The 17,012-nt window shown below is 39.8% G+C and overlaps 1 protein-coding gene and 1 long non-coding RNA gene across 2 annotated transcripts in view; one reads left to right on the top strand and one right to left on the bottom strand.

Annotated features, from left to right (window-relative positions):
- Positions 1-17,012, bottom strand: part of LOC311005308 — a 457,476-nt gene continuing 440,464 nt past the window's right edge. The window contains exon 3 of the long non-coding RNA XR_014596339.1: positions 1-58. This is a non-coding gene — a long non-coding RNA (uncharacterized lncRNA). The remainder of the gene's footprint in view (positions 59-17,012) is intronic.
- Positions 1,969-16,509, top strand: hdc (histidine decarboxylase; the record flags this gene model as incomplete). The annotated part of the gene is made up of 13 exons (XM_084001473.1): positions 1,969-1,996; positions 2,907-3,079; positions 7,271-7,384; positions 8,320-8,442; positions 9,049-9,186; positions 9,273-9,416; positions 10,589-10,655; positions 11,321-11,483; positions 12,394-12,484; positions 12,586-12,684; positions 13,387-13,488; positions 14,828-15,103; positions 15,889-16,509. 13 exons carry the CDS (start codon positions 1,969-1,971, stop codon positions 16,507-16,509), a joined length of 2,139 nt encoding a protein of 712 aa, XP_083857599.1.

Raw genomic sequence — 17,012 nt, 5'->3', positions numbered from 1 at the left:
GTCGGTGCAATCTATTTTTAGAACGGAGGAGCAGAGCCGTGAGCTGCTCAGAGCTACGCTACGGAGGCTCATTATGGGATTTCTTGGTTTCCCTCATCATCAAACTTATCAAATACACAATCCAACAACTCCACAACGCTCTGGTGGACAAGTTGTGAGCTGCACATTCACCACGCTATGAGATAATAACACAACGTTACCACACAGAGTTGTTTTAGAGGGAAATTCATGCAAAACCGCTGATGCGCGTTGCCTTCAGGGACAGTTTTTCATCAAGCAGTCTCTGTATTTACCTTGAAAACGGCTCCGTTTCATAATGTTCCGTTATTATCTCATAGTGTGGTGATTGTGCAGGTCACAACTTGTCCACCAGAGCGTTTTGGAGTTTTTGGATTTTGTATTTGATGAGTTTGATGAGGGAAACCAAGAAATCCCATAATGAGCCTCCGTAGCGTAGCTCTGAGCAGCTCACGGCTCTGCTCCGCCGTTCTAAAAATAGCTTGCACCGACAATTAAAGGTAATGAACCTACTGCTATGACTATAGCGATTATGGCAATGGGCCAATTTGCCAAAATGTTGAACTATCCCTTTAATATTATTATTCCTCTTCTGGACACAATTTCGATTTGCTACTTGTCCTACAACTCAAAGAGTTTGGTTCCTGCCATGGAAACATTCACCCTGTAAAATTACCCCCAAGTTCGTGCAGTGGAGACATGGCTCATCATAGCAGCAACAGTTAAACCTGGTGGTGGTAGTGTGACGGTGTGGGGCTGCTCTGCTGCTTCAGGACCTGGACGACCTGCAGTAATGGTCATTTCGTGGCCTAAAGGTCAAACGCTCTTGGGTTTCTCCATTTGTAGATAAACTGACTTTAGTTTGCTGCAGCTTTGTAACTGTCTCCAGACTGACAGATGTCAATGATTGTTGTTTCTTCATCTGATGGTGACATGATGATGTATTGCTGTTTTGTTTGAGATGTTTGAGCCTCCTTCACTTTCTCAGACAGGTTCTGTTTCAGTGGTTTCTAATTCATCATTTAATCATGTGTCAATATGGTTCAAACAGGTGTGGTATAACTAAGCAATATATCATTGCTTGATTGGGTTTGTTTTGGGATGCCAGCCAGGTCTCTCTCCTGACACATAAGAGTTTTAATATTTGCTTGTTTGTTTTTTTTTAACCCAAACACGATTTCAAACCACACACACACATAGTTTCAAGTTTCAAAACTTTATTGCCATGTCAACAACATTGTTGATTGGGATTTGTTTCAGTGGGCTTCACACACTGACATAAAAACACAACATACACCCAGTACAGTACATGATAAAAACAGAGTAAAGTGCACAACGTAATAAATAGATAATCAGTAAATCAATAGATAAATATAAATATGGCACATTAAAACAATACCCTGTCCCTCTAAACGGACTATGGTACGGTACGGTACGGTACGGTATATGATCATTATACCACAGCTAAGGGCCGACGCGAAGCGGAGAAAAATGGGCCCATTTGCCAAAATGTTGAACTATCCCTTTAAAGATAATGATTATTGTTGAATATATGATGAAATATGATTGTACCTTACCTGATTATCTAATATCCAAGTTTATATCAGATGTGTGATGTTCTGGTGCTCGAAAACTAATATTGAACAATATAAGGACCAGTTATATGATTGATACACTGCCCTGATATACAGTATACTGTACCTGATAGTTCATCAAGTCGCTGCGATATGAATGAATGAATGAATGAATAACCGTCACCATCAAAGGAGGGTAAATATTTGGCGTGATGTTAGTTGGGCTGCGTCAGCGGGGCGTGTTCCTCACCACAGGACAGCGTCTATATAGATGTGTGGTCTGTGCTGCTCAACACACTCAGCTTTGTTCAGAGAGCTCTCATCATCATCACCACCACCACCACCATCATCATCATCATCCAGAAGGAGAAGCAGGATGCAGGCGGAGGAGTACAATCGCAGAGGTAATAACCTCCACTCTACTTTCTCTCTGTGTATTTATTCACAACGCTCAGGGAACAATACAGTATGTGTTCCTTCCTGTATAGCAACTAAGCCATTTTAACATTTAAAAGCTAAGTTTGACTATCCGGAATTAACATTGTAGATATCAACAACGTCTTTCTGACTGGTCGTAACTACATTTTGAATAGTTGGATTTTTTATTCAAGATATCTGTAATTCAGTTTTGCCTCTAGTCAAAAAGAACATCTCAGATCCACAACTACGTTCTTCCTATAGGACAAATGACGTCACTTTTGCCATTCATGCATGGGGTTTGTCATTACAGATATCTACAATTCAGTTGCAGATATCCGCTATGTGCATTACGGATATCTGTAACTGAATTACGACTAGTACTAATTCCAGTTTGAGATATCTACAACGTCATTTTGACTAGTCATAATTCCAGTTACAGATATCTACAACGTCATTTCGCCTATAGTCAAAACTTAATTTCAGATATCCGAAAAGGGACATGTAGATATCTTTAATTGAGGTGAATTAAAGATATCTTGAACTGGAATTATGACTAGTCAGAATCAAATTGTAGATATCTGTAACTGGAATTAGTACTAGTCGTAATTCAGTTACAGATATCTGTAATTCACATAGCGGATATCTGCAACTGAATTGTAGATATCTGGAACGACAAACCCCATACACATGAATGGTTAAAGTGACGTAATTTGTCCTATAGGAAGAATGTAGTTACAGATATCTGAAATGACAATTGTGGATAGGAAGAATGTAGTTGCAGATATCTGAAATGTTCTTTTTGACAAGAGGCAAAACTGAATTACAGATGTCTACAACACATATCCAGTCTGGCTTTTAAATGTTAAAATGGCTTGTTGCCATATTCCTGTGCAGGTAAAGAGCTGGTGGACTACATCACACGGTACCTGAGCTCCATCAGGGAGCGCCGGGTGATTCCAGATGTGAAGCCCGGCTACATGAGGGAACTCCTTCCCGACTCGGCGCCCACCGAGCCGGACGACTGGGAGAGCATCTTCAACGACATCGAGAGGGTCGTCATGCCCGGAGTGAGTTCCGATAGCTATACATTCATACATGACACCATCATCATCATCAAGGATCTGTGGTATTACTTACTTACTTTATTTGTTTATTTGGTCGGGACAATGCATATTAATGGACAAATGCATGCCAGTCTTGGTTGGCTGGATGTTAAGCACAGATTGTCATATTTGTTGATGGTTTTCTAAGAAATATAATAACAACTAAAATGCCATACATTTTGTATAGAAAATTATCTTTTAGTTCAAACATACATAATTATTCAACTCGACATGCTGCTGGAGGTTATTTTATTTTACCCAGGGCACTCTCTCAAGGTACAGTATTATATAGAGCTATGAAGGAGTGGAATGCCCTTCTGAATTATGTTATACAACAAAGAAACATGGTTTTAAAATGAAACTAAGAGATTATTATTTTGATCACAATTTTGACCATTAGTAGCCTATATTTGTAAATTGGGTCCTGGTATCCTTGTTGTGTAGTGATTCAATGTAGGAGACAGTGGGTAATGTTAAGTGTTTGTCTTGGTTGTTTTGTTTTGTTTTGTTTTGTATGTGTATGTGTATGTATTGAGTATGTGTTTTCTGTATGTATTTTTTGTTTTATGTATTAATGTGTTGTGTGTTAATGGTTTGTATTTGTCATTTATTATGATGAAAAGACCCCAGGAAGAAGAGCTGCTGCGTGGCAAAAGCTAATGAGGATCTAAATAAACAAAACAAAACACAGTGAGTGCTAGAGTACCCACAGTAAATACACCAGATTTAGCACATGTGCTAAATTACATCCGTAGTCCCCAAAACAATACAACAATTAACATAAAGGGCCCTAGTTTGCTGGCGCAGCGCAGGTGGCGCAAGGTAGTGCAGCCGGTCTAATGCAAGTTTCGACCAGCGCAGCCGAGCGCAAAGTCAGATTGGAAGATTGGCAGATCGCGCTGCGCTGAGATAGGCGTGGCCGCGCAGCAGGGGGAGGCGTCACAGATTCAGCTTGGTGCAGTGGAAGTTTTGTGCGAAAATGTCCCGCCGAGGTTGCGCTGAAAGCTCGCCACCTCCAACCAGGTCTAGTCTCAGCGCAGGGCGGAGCGCAGCAGGTGCAGTGGAAGTTTGGCTGACTGACCTGCAGTGCACACACGTCACCAAGACCTCACAGGCAGATCTCCACAGTTCCAGACACATTTCAATGCAATAAATATCCACAATAACCACTATTTAATGCAACTAACGGAATCAACACGTGGATTTATATCTATATAGATTGTCCCGTCACATCTGACGTCAGATCAAAGCAGAGATCAAAGGCTGTCGGCGCGTAATGGAAACTCCACCTGAATTAACACAGCAGGGACGAACTGGCACTGAAAAGCAGCTGTGGATGTCCCAAGCAGGACTGAGGGTGGATGACTGCATGTCGCTGCCGTGTTGAGATACCACTCTGCCCTTGTGATGATCGCTTTATTTATTTACTTATTAATTCATTAGAGCGAGCGACCGCATCACGCAGCCGTAATGAAAAACAAAACACAAATCTTCATCTCTCTTAGTCCACCACAACAGCCTCGGTATCAGATAGTCAGTATATAGCCTACTACAGTACTCTCTATCACAGAAAAAAAAGAGAAAAAAAGAGACGGACAGAGAGAGAGAGAGAGCGTCCTTTACGCTGATTTCATCCGTTACGCATGGTGTTTGTTTATGTTGTGATTAGTGTAGGCTACACCTCTCATCTTGCTTACACAGGGTTTGAATAAATGTGAGTTTCTTTATTAGTTTATTAGTTGTTGTTTCTTACACTATTGGGCAGCCGTTCTCAGTGTATCAGATCAAACCTGATTAAGGATATTTGTATTATTATTAGTAAACTCATTATTGGTCACTCTGAGCTCGGACCTCCGGGGAAACAGCTGTTTCCTCCGGGGAGAGGTTCGGCCTCTGGCGTCGCTGTCTCCTCCGTCCATGTCCAAGTATAAAATGACAAACTTGCAGCGCGCATCGCCCTCCGCGCAGTTAAAGGCGAGGAGAGGAGCTCCTTTGATTGGTGAAGATCTGACTCGGCTGTGTCAAACCCACTCCACGCCTTTCTCTCCTCCTCCTGTCTCCCTCCCGCCCTCTCTCCTCCCTCTTCGCCGTTTGCGCCGGTGGGAGGGACGAGGGGAGGGGCTGCGCTGGTCTAAGTCTGACTGCGCGGCCCACCAGACTTGCGAAATGGACCTGGGCCACACCCCGTTGACGTGGCGAAGCTGCGCCGAGGTTAGACTTCACCTGGTCTAAGAAACTAGGGCCCAAAAAGTCCAAGAAGACAGAGGACCATTAGATAACAGGAAAAGTACATTTACATAGTTATAGGGTTAGACATGATTCTATATAATATTAATGTGTTGATGAGAGGAAGTGATCACCGCCGACACGTCTTTTCTTGTAGTCAAAAAAGAGTTTATTAGAAAAAAGAACCATGTCACAAAAATGTTGATTCTTGGAGCATCTCTGGTGCCAATGTGAGATCTCTCTCCTCGGCTCAAAGCTATAACCTTATATATGCTTTCTCCAAAACTCCACCTTCTCCCAACAGAAAGATGTAGCTGACCAGAAAAGTCATGGACAAAAACAGGAACTAAAGACAGGAACTAACCTATAGAATTTACAATCCTAACCACTTGACCAAGCTAACTATGAACATACTGTAGATAAGGTATACTCAAAAATAGTGCCTCACAGGAAAAGGGTGAATAACAAGAAACATGTTTTCCCAGGGTACATTTCACAAGAGTCACTCATTATCTCATCTATTAGATTACTAAACGCCTAATCCAACATCATTATATACTATGCTGTAAATGTATATGCATCTTTTTCTCTTGTAACATCTGCATTTATTTATATGTATTTATTCTATTGAATATAAACTGTCAATCATCACAAATGAAGTTCCTATCGTCCTTCAGATTTGAATTGAACTGAACTAACCTTTAAGTTGAGGATAATATACCACAGATCCATTTTAGGCCCCATTTTATTCACCCTTTATATAAAAACAATTTAGGCATTGGTATAGCTAATAGCTCTATTCGCCTATACGCTGATGACACAATTATTTATTCGGTTGCTCCAACTGCTGACCTATAGCTCTTAAAGAACTACAGTCTGATTTCCACACCATAGAGCAAGCTCTCATTACTCTTAAATTAACACTTAATCCAAAAAAGACAAAATACAATATGATATTCATAAGATTGCTTTCATCCTTGCCATTAGGCTACACAGTGTGATATCTCAACAGTAGACCAGACTCAAATTGAGAGAGTTTCAAATTACAAATATTTGGTCATTTGGTTAGATGATAAATTGTCTTTTAAAACTCATATTTCCGAACTGACCAAGAAACTTAAGGGAAAATGATCTTTCTTTTATCGTAATAGAGCTTGTCTGACAATAGAATGTAGAGAAGAACTTGTTCAGGCCATTTTCTTATCTGCACTCGATTATGGTGTTGTCATTTACATGCCGGCCGCTCTCTCATTGAAACCCCTTGATGCACTTTATCACTCTGCTCTTCGTTTTATCACTGGAGATGTGTCCCGAACCCATCACTGAGTTCTTTATAACAAGGTTGGATGGCCATCCTTAAGAGTATGGAGGGAACAACATTGCATGGTTTTTATTTACAAAGCCTTACTTGAAATTTTACCTGCTTATATTACCAGATTAATCTCACTTAGAATTTGTAACTTGCACACTCGTTCGCAGGATCCCTCCTCTGTTGCTCACCCTGAGGTTTCTCCAATTTTTCCCTGTTAAAAGGGTTTTCCATGGAGTTTTTCCTCAGTGGATGTGAGGGTCTAAGGACAGAGGATGTTGTTACGATGCCATGTAAAGCCCTTAGAGACAAACTGTTGGTAAAAACGGGCTATAAAATTGCCTTGCCTTGCCTTTTACAAATTCCCATATCAGGACAGAATTCAGTTTTATGCCCCCCAAAAGGGGAATAACTTACAAAGCTGTCTGAAACTGGATCATCTCATTTCTTTAGATAGCTTCAAAAACTTACTATCAGAGCCTGTAAGTAATTGTTGATTATGATTTTGAGTGCATTTGTATATTATATAATTGTGTGTTTTTGTAATCAGGGCGTGATTGAAAAAGAGGCTTCCCTGAATAAATAAAGGTGAAATGAAAATCCTCATCTTCTGCCCTCAGGTGGTTCACTGGCAGAGCCCCCACATGCACGCCTACTACCCCAGTCTGACCTCGTGGCCGTCGATGCTCGGGGAGATGCTGGCCGACGCCATCAACTGTGTCGGATTCACCTGGGTAAGAAGAAAACCACCACATCTCCTCCTTTTCCTCCTCTTCCTCACTTTATTATTACTTTGTAGCAACCCAAACCCATATAATGGCCAATAACGTGATAACTTAGCAATTAACAATAATGTAATAAAATGTTTGAGCCAATAACGTAATGACTTTTTTGCTTTTTGGCTGGTTTATTCTACGTTATTGGCCTAGTATAAAAAGAAAACCTTTGAAAATGTAAAAACTGGTGCTGATAATGTAATAATATATGTATCACTTAATTTCATTTTCAGGGGAGAAGATGTCAATATGTTATAACTCAATAAAACGAGGTTGTTGATAGCCAACTATTCTTACTGTACTTCCCCTGTTTGCAAACTTTTATAATATGTAAGAAACAGCCAAGATAAATCTCTTTTATCATGACGCATGGGAGTATGGAGGTAAATGTGTGTTTTTATTATTCAATCAAAAAAGAAGTTGATTGAAACAAAAAATATATTTTCAATCAAATATAAAGTCACTTCAATCAACAACAAAAAAAAGTTTTTCAATGCAAAAAAATATTTGAGACCCAAAAAATTGTGTTCAAACCCTTTTTTTCTTTGGTTGAAAAGGTTTGTTTTTTTGATTAAAGTGAGTTTTTATTTGACTGAAAATATCTTTCTCTTATCAACTTTTTTTGATTTAAAGAACACAAATTTACATCCATATGGGAGGAGAAACACAACACACCACCCTGAAAATAACAAAATAATATTAAAATTGTTACATTATTGGCATTGACATTGTATTAACTGGAGCCAATAATGTAATAATATGTTTCATTATGTGTTTTTATTAGCTTCATTACATTTAAAATGGGCAAAATGATTACGTTTTGGGTTGCTACACTCCTTTAAACAAGAAAGCCAGTGCTGATGGAAGGTGTTGGTGCTGCTGTTTCCTCCCAGGCCTCCAGTCCAGCCTGCACAGAGCTGGAGATGCATGTGATGGACTGGTTGTGTAAAGCTCTGGGTCTCCCCTCCTTCTTCCTGCACCACCACGCCGACAGCAGAGGAGGAGGCATCCTGCAGGTTCACGGCTCCATCGCCTCTTCATTTTATAAATCTTAAAAAAACCTCCAACACTGCAAAAACTCAAAGTCTTACCAAGAATATTTGTCTTATTTCTAAATCTCATTATGCTGAAAATGAGACTACATTTAAAAAGTAGCTTGTTTTTAGAATTTTTTTTACTTCTTAGATTTAGAATATTTTATTTTATTTATTAGTGATAGGTTACCTTTTTGTGTGCCTTGTCTTGTATCTGTTGCTGCTGTGACAAAGTGAATTTCCCCCTTGGGGGATTAATAAAGTTCTATTCTATTCTATTCTATTCTATTCTTTCAAGCATATTTTCACTTGAAATAAGTAGAAAAATCTGATAGTGGCTCAAGTTTTTCTAAACCCTGCTTTTCTACTTATTTCAAGTGAAAATTTGTTTGAAATAAAAGAAAATGATCTAAAAACAAGTTCGTTTTTAGGTGATGAGTCTTATTTTAAGTGGAAAGAGATTAGTTTTGACAAGAAATAAGACAAATATTCCTGGAAAGATTTTGAGTTTTTGCAGTGAACGGTCTCTGTGGTAACTGATGACCTTCCTCCTCCTCCTTCTTCTCCTCCTCCTCTTCTCTCCATCAGAGCACCGTCAGTGAGAGCACGCTCGTGGCTCTGCTGGCAGCCAGGAAAGACAAGATCGTGCAGCTGCGGGCCGAGCTGGACCAGGACGTGGACGACTCGGTCCTGAACTCGTCGCTGGTGGCCTACGCCTCCGATCAGGTCTCTGCTCCTCCTGTGTTTGTTTTTCTGTTTTGTTTTTAACAGCGTCTCATCATGAATCTGACATAAAACAACTTGTTCCTCAGGCTCACTCCTCGGTGGAGAAGGCCGGTCTGATCTCTCTGGTGAAGATCCGGTTCCTGCAGACGGACGAGCATCTGTCTCTGAGAGGAGACGCTCTACGACGAGCCATCGAGGAGGACAGGAAGGTGGGACTGGTCCCCTTCATGGTGAGTACCACGGAGGTGAAGGCTTTGACCTCACATAGTACATTTAACTTTGAAAGAAGGTGTAAGCATGAACTCTAACTGTCAGATCATGAGTTATGAAACTTAAACTGAATGAATTCACTTTAACAATCTGATCATGATCATTCATGATAACATGCTTTGTTTTACTTTTGGTGTAAGCTTCCTTTATTGTCAGCGACATATCTACACATCCAATGCAATAAAACTTAAACAACAAAATTATATTGCAGTAAATTTAAAAGGGGAATATTTCTTTCAATATTGATACTAAAAACTAGGGGTGGGAGAAAAAATCGATTCACATAAGTATTGCGATATCTTTTTTGACAATTTTTAAATCGATTTTTTTTTTTTGTCAAAAATCGATTTTTTTTTTTATTATTATTATATATTTTTTTTAAATATTGTGCAATGTGCATTTGTTCGCCTTTTTTACATACAGTCCAGGTTTTGAAAAGGGTTTAAGTTCACTTTATAATGGAGTATGTTAATTTATAGGCTCCAACAGTATTTGTGTGCAGATAAATGTTAAAAATGCTAAAGACTAAAAATCGAGCAATCGGCAATATCGTAGAATCGCAATTTAAATCGAATCGCCATCCAAAAAATCGTAGAAGAATCGAATCGGGAGAAAAGCATATCGTCCCAGCCCTAATAAAAACTGAAGCAGAAAAATCTGAAACGTTTCATTTTCATCCTCAGGGAACTTTAAAAAAAAATCTTTAATCACATCTCTCCTTTAATATTTAAATTATTGTTAAGGTTTCAATTATTCCTAATATGTTTGTGGCTTTAATTGTTTTGGGATTTTTGTTGGGGGGGTTTGTGCATTTCTTGATTTTATTGTATTTTTGTGACCTTTGACCTTTGGCTCAGCTGCATCGTAAACAAGCCTCTACCTCACTGTGTTTATGGGTTTGAATAAAGATTGATTGAATGAATGAATGAATGAATGAATGAATGAAAGAAAACACACGTCTTTTCCCTCCACAGAGCTAAATATTGACTTTTATAATGTGTGTAAATGCAACAGGAACTCTGAAGCTGAGTGATACAGAGTTGAAGCTAAACCCTGTGTTGTTGTTTATCTGTGTTTGTCTGTTTGTTTGTCTGTGTTTGTTTGTTGTTTATCTGTGTGTGTCTGTGTTCAGCTTTGTGCGACTCTGGGAACCACGGGGGTCTGTGCCTTCGACCGGCTCTCTGAACTGGGACCAGTGTGTAGGTCTCCACACTTTCATTCATGTTTGTACAGTTCTTCACCACCACACAGTGACAGTGGTGTAGTCTATGTGATACTCAGGTTTACTCAGTATACCACTGAAAATACATAAATACTTCAGTATAGCCAGTAGCCTACAACAAAACTATCTAACTAAAGTAAATGTCAGTGGTTCTCAACTTTTTCTGGAAATTTTACCACTTTTTCCTACAAGTTTTTAACTTTTTTTTTCAGAAATGTCATCACTTTAATTATTGTTTGACTTTTTTTTTTGTTGTTGAAATTTTTCCACTTTTCCTAGATTTTTTTTGAGAAATTTTACCAGTTTCTTCTCAATTTTTCTTTTTTACTTGTTATTATTTTTTTCCAATAAATTTTTTTTACCCCTTTTTGTATTATTGTTTGCGCCCTTTTTTTGAGAGAGGGAAATTGTACCACATTTTTCTACAATTTTTTTGTGAAATCTTACCACTTTTTCACTTTTCCTATAATTCTTTTCAGAAATGTTACCAGTTTTTTCTCAATCTTTTAAAAAACGTTTTACTTTTATTTTTTAAATTTAACCACTTCTTTCTAAAAAATCTTTTTTTTCTTCTTTTTTTTCCAGAAATTTCTCTATAATTTTTCAAAAATGTGTACGCCTAATTTAACCCCCCCCCCCCAGGTGCAGAGGAGGGTCTGTGGCTCCACGTGGACGCCGCCTACGCCGGCTCGGCCTACTTCTGTCCCGAGCTGCGTTGGTCTCTGGACGGCATCCAGGCCGCCGACTCCTTTGTCTTCAACCCGTCCAAGTGGATGATGGTGCATTTCGACTGCACAGCGTTCTGGTGAAGCCTTTAAACTCCTAAATACACATTTATTATCAATGTGAAATAAAAAAAAACAATTAATAAATGAAACAAAGGGTGATTGATGGTGGTGCACTGCAAAAACAAAATCAAAATCCTTCCAAGAATATTTGTCTTATTTCTTGTCAAAATGTCTAATTTCTAGTCTAAACTAATCTCTTTCCACTTTAAATAAGACTTGTCACCTAAAAAATTACTTGTTTTTAGATCATTTTCTTCTATTTCAAACAAATTTTCGCTTGAAATAAGTAGAAAAGCAGGGTTTTTGTACTTTTGTACTGAAAAACTTGCTCCACTGTCAGATTTTTCTACTTATTTCAAGTGAAAATCTGCTTGAAAGAAGTAAAAAGTGTCTAAAAACAAGCTACTTTTTAATGTGATGAGTCTTATTTTCAGCATAATGAGTTTTGTTTTGACTAGAAATTACATTTTGACTAGAGTCTAGAAATAAGACAAATATTATTGGTAAGATTTTGAGTTTTTGCAGTGTTGGAGGTTTTTTAAGGTTTATAAAATGAAGAGGTGATGGAGTCTTATTTCTTGTCAAAATGTCTCATTTCTAGTCAAAACTAATCTCTTTCCACTTAAAATAAGACTCATCACCTAAAAAATGAACTTGTTTTTAGATAATTTTCACTTGAAATAAGTAGAAAAATCTGCCAGTGAAAGCAAGTTTTTTGTGCTTGTAATAAGAAAGAAAAACTTGCTCCACCATCAGATTTGAAAATCAGCTTGAAAGAAGTAAAAAGTGTCTAAAAACAAGCTGCTTTTTAATGTGATGAGTCTTATTTTAAGTAGAATGAGATTAGTTTTGACAAGAAATAAGACAAATATTCTTGGTATAAGAGTTTGAGTTTTTGCAGTGTGGATTGAACTTTTGTTTCCTCAGGGTGAAGGATAAATACAAACTGCAGCAGACCTTCAGTGTTGATCCTGTTTACCTCAGACATGAGAACTCACAGGCCGCCACAGACTTCATGGTAATTATGATGATAATAATATTAATATCACACCTCTACTGAATTATAGAGAATGTTTTCATCCAATCATCACAGTTCTTTTCCCCTCTCTGTTTGTTCAGCACTGGCAGATTCCTCTCAGCCGACGTTTCCGTTCTCTGAAGCTCTGGTTTGTGCTTCGCTCGTTTGGACTGAAGAAGCTGCAGGCTCATATCAGACACGTGTGTGGCCTTAATGAATGCAGGTTTATCAAATCAGGGAAATATTAAAGGGATAGTTCAACATTTTGGCAAACTGGCCCATTGCCATAATCCCTATAGTCATAGCAGTAGGTTCGTTACTCAGAGCTACGCTAGGCTCATGGGATTTCTTGGTTTCCCTCATCAAACTCATCAAATACAAATTCCCAAAACTCCACAACGCTCTGGTGGACAAGTTGTGACCTGCACATTCACCACGCTATGAGATAATAATGGAACGTTACGAAACTGAGCCGTTTTCAAGGTAAATACAGGGTAAATACAGAGTCTGCTTGCTGAAAAACTGTCCCTGAAGTCAACACGCATCAGCGGTTTTGCATGAATTTACCTCTAAAACAACTCTGTGTGGTAACGTTGTGTTATTATCTCATAGCGTGGTGAATGTGCAGCTCACAACTTGTCCACCAGAGCGTTGTGGAGTTGTTGGATTGTGTATTTGATGAGTTTGATGAGGGAAACAAACAAAGAAATCCCATAATGAGCCTCCGTAGCGTAGCTCTGAGCAGCTCACGGCTCTGCTCCGCCGTTCTAAAAACAGCTTGCACTGACAATTAAAGGTAACGAACCTACTGCTATGACTATAGGGATTATGGCAATGGGACCAATTTGCCAAAATGTTGAACTATCCCTTTAAATAAATGAATTTAAGTTTCTTGTTTTCAGGGGATCGACATGGCGAAGCTGCTGGAGTCTCACATACGGAGCGATGCGAACTTTGAGGTTCCTGCGGAGCGGCACCTGGGCCTGGTGGTCTTCTGTCTGAAGGTATACGGACTGAACCTTTAATCTCTGTGAAGTGTTTTATCTCTGTGAAGCAACACACACACACTCCACTGGCTAATCATTCCTCAGACGTCTAAACTTCAAGGTCTTCTCTTGTCCAAAGGTGAGTTACCTGACGGCTTCTTATCAGGTTAAAGGAGCAGCAGCAATAAAAAGAGCAAGAAACTGTGTTAAAGGAATAGTTCACCAAAAAATAAAATTCAGTCATGCTTATGAATACTCCGGAGTAGTTTTTTATTCCTCAAACAAGACGTGGAAAACAAGACGAGGCGTTAAAAAATTCAAAATCTTACCAAGAACATTTGTCTTATTTCTAGTGAAATGTCATTTCTAGTCAAAATAAATCTCATTCTACCTAAAATAAGACTCATCACATTTAAAACATATCTTGTTTTTAGACACTTTTTCATCACAATCATGATTATACAACACTTGTAAAGCATAATATGGGTTAACATCAACATTTTCCATTACAGTCTAACCAGTTCTGTATTGAATTTGCCTGGGGCGCATTCTCGCGTTCACACCATGCACGCAGACGTGACTGGACTTGCCTAAATGAGTTAGTTTCCAGTAAACTCTGGACTATCTCCCTTCAGGACACTTGGATTGCAGTGGACGAGCAGTGTGGAGGAATATTAAATGGTTGTTGTGTAGTTTTATGGACGTTTTTGTGTCGGGCCCTATTACAGTACTCTCATGTAAAGTTTTGGTTGGACTAGGAACCGGCCTCCCGGGTCTCCAGATGCACTTTGAGGAATAAAAAACTACTCCGGAGTATTCATCATCAGCATGAGGGTGAGGCACTAATGACTGAATTTCATTTTTCGGGTGAACTATTCCTTTATACTGTGTTCACACTGCAAAAACTCAAAATCTTTCCAAGAATATTTGTCTTATTTCTTGTCAAAATGTCTCATTTCTAGTCAAAACTAATCTCTTTTCACTTAAAATAAGACTCATCACCTAAAAATTAACTTGTTTTTAGATCATTTTCACTTGTTTCAAACAAATTTTCACTTGAAATAAGTAGAAAAATCTGCCAGTGAAAGCAAGTTTTTTTTGCTTGTAATAAGAAAGAAAAACTTGCTCCACTATCAGATTTTTCTACTCATTTTAAGTGGAAAATTTGCTTGAAAAATTAAAAAAGTGTCTAAAAACAAGCTACTTTTTAAATGTGATGAGTCTTATTTTAGGTAGAATGAGATTTATTTTGACTAGAAATGACATTTTCACTAGAAATAAGACAAATATTCTTGGTAAGATTTTGAATTTTTGCAGTGCATGAACGCCTCGTCTTGTTTCTTGTTCCTGTTGCCAGGCGGGAAACGCTGCGACTCAGGAGCTGCTGCGGCGGCTGACGCGCTGCGGCTCCATGTACCTCATCCCCGCCGACGTCCACGCCAAACGCATCATCAGGTTCACGGTGACGTCACAGTTCACCACGGCCGATGACATCATGAAGGACTGGAGCGCCATCGCCCAGACGGCCGCCGCGCTGCTGGCCGAGTCCCACCAGAGTCCGAACAACAACTCACCACACGCCTCAAAGTCCGGGACGGGTCGCCATGACGATGGAGGTACATTTGTGTCTTTATTATTCAATCAAAAAAAAAAGTTGATTGAAACAAAAAAGATTTTTTCAATCAAATAAAAAGTAACTTCAGTAACGAACGAGAGTTTAGCTATATATCATATTTTTCACGCCCTATCACCGTTTAGACAAATCTGAAATGATTGAAGAAACATTACTATTTCTGTGTGTGTGTGTTGTGTTGCTATGTGTTGTATTTATTCAGTTTGGGGGAATCACAGTGTCTAGAAAGCATCAGTGGCTCAGCTGACAGGGACAGCTAACGGTAGCTAAGCTAACAACGGTAACTAAGCTAACGGCAGCTAAGCTAACAGTAGCTAAGCTAACGGCGGTAGCTAAGCTAACAGCAGGACGTCAGCTGTTAAAACCCTCCCGTTGTGGGACACGACATGAAACTACTCCAGTTAGCTCAGTCATGTTGGAACTCAGATATCCGCTGGAGAAAATATTTTTTCATGGAGCGTTTATTGAGTCACTGAGTTATTAAAGTTAAACAGCTAACCGTTAGCCCGGCTAATCTATGATAACCACGACTAATTACAAAAATGTGCACACATAAATAGTAATGTTTGTCCAATCATTGGTTTTATAGACTTTACAAACATCAGATTAGTCTAAACGGTGATATAGTGACATGAAAAATTAGATATATATAGCGAAACTCTCGTCCGTCACTATTGTTCTCATGCTGGTTTTCTACCCGGAAGTAGTTGTAAACAGCAAGGAGATTCGTTCTATATGAGACTTTTTTTATTGTCGCGGAATTTTTCGTTCTGCCGCTGGAGAAACTCCTCGTTGTCCCTTTAAATCAACTTTTTTTTACCTCCATAGATGACGACCAGGTTTTAGGAGCAGAAGGAACGGGCGACGACGCTCCGTCGGACAAAGTCCAGGTGGAGCTGTGGATCGACAAAGCCTGGCTGCGCCCTCGCCGCCCGATGCGCTCGCTGAGCTGCAGCAGCGAACCGCGAGCACGCTGCCATCTGCACGCCATCTACAGCACGCACACGCTGGAGGACGATGGTGATGCTGCAGACTGCCCCCCCCTCACCCTGGCCCTGGCCACCCCTCTGGTCCAGATCCCAGAGTCGCCCTCGGACCTCGGACCTCAGAAGCAGCAGCAACAACAACAACAACAACAACAACAACAACAACCGGCTCTGAAGAAGAAGCTGACCAAGTTCTACAGCGTTCCCAGTTTCTGCTGCAACCAGTGGGTCCAGCAGTGTGGGGGCCGCGGCCTCTGCTGCCCCCCCCCGCTGGGGGACGCAGCATCACAGAGACACTCCTCCTCCGCCGCCTGCAGGACGGTGAACTGTGTGTCTTCCTCCTCTCCTGTGGTCGACACAGCCCCTCCTCCTCCTCCTCCTCCTCCTCTGGACGAAGCCCCCGAGCCCAAGCTGCTGTGATCGTCCTGAAAACACTGAGATCCGTCTGCTCGTTCACACCCACACTTTTTATTAAAGGTCCCATATTATGAAAAACAGGTTTTTCTGGTCTCTACATACTAGGGCTGTTCAATTAATCGATTTAAAATCGTAATCGCGATTATTTGGAATCGTAAAAATCGATTTTTTGAAATCGTAAAAATCGATTTTTTACTCTAACTAGGGTAATTACAGTAAGCCCCCGTTCATGAATCTGAATTATGGTAATGACTGCTGCCTCCTTCCTCCTATCACGCTCTCCCACTGCTCTCCTCACACACTGGAAACAAGCATGTCGGCATTTTGCTAAGACCAGCGAGGATTTTGTTGCCAAAAAGACCAACGGCCCTTTTCCACTACACAGTTACAGCTCTCACGGTCCATTAGGTCCATTTAAAAAGACACAAACAGCACACAAAATAGTTTTTGCTACAGGCTGTTCAGACTCAGCTCCTGTGGTGACGTCACGACGGGAGTGAGGCCGG

This window comes from Trachurus trachurus, assembly GCF_905171665.1.
Source record: "Trachurus trachurus genome assembly, chromosome: 3".
NCBI lineage: Eukaryota > Metazoa > Chordata > Actinopteri > Carangiformes > Carangidae > Trachurus > Trachurus trachurus.
This window is presented reverse-complemented; position numbering and strand designations above follow the sequence as displayed.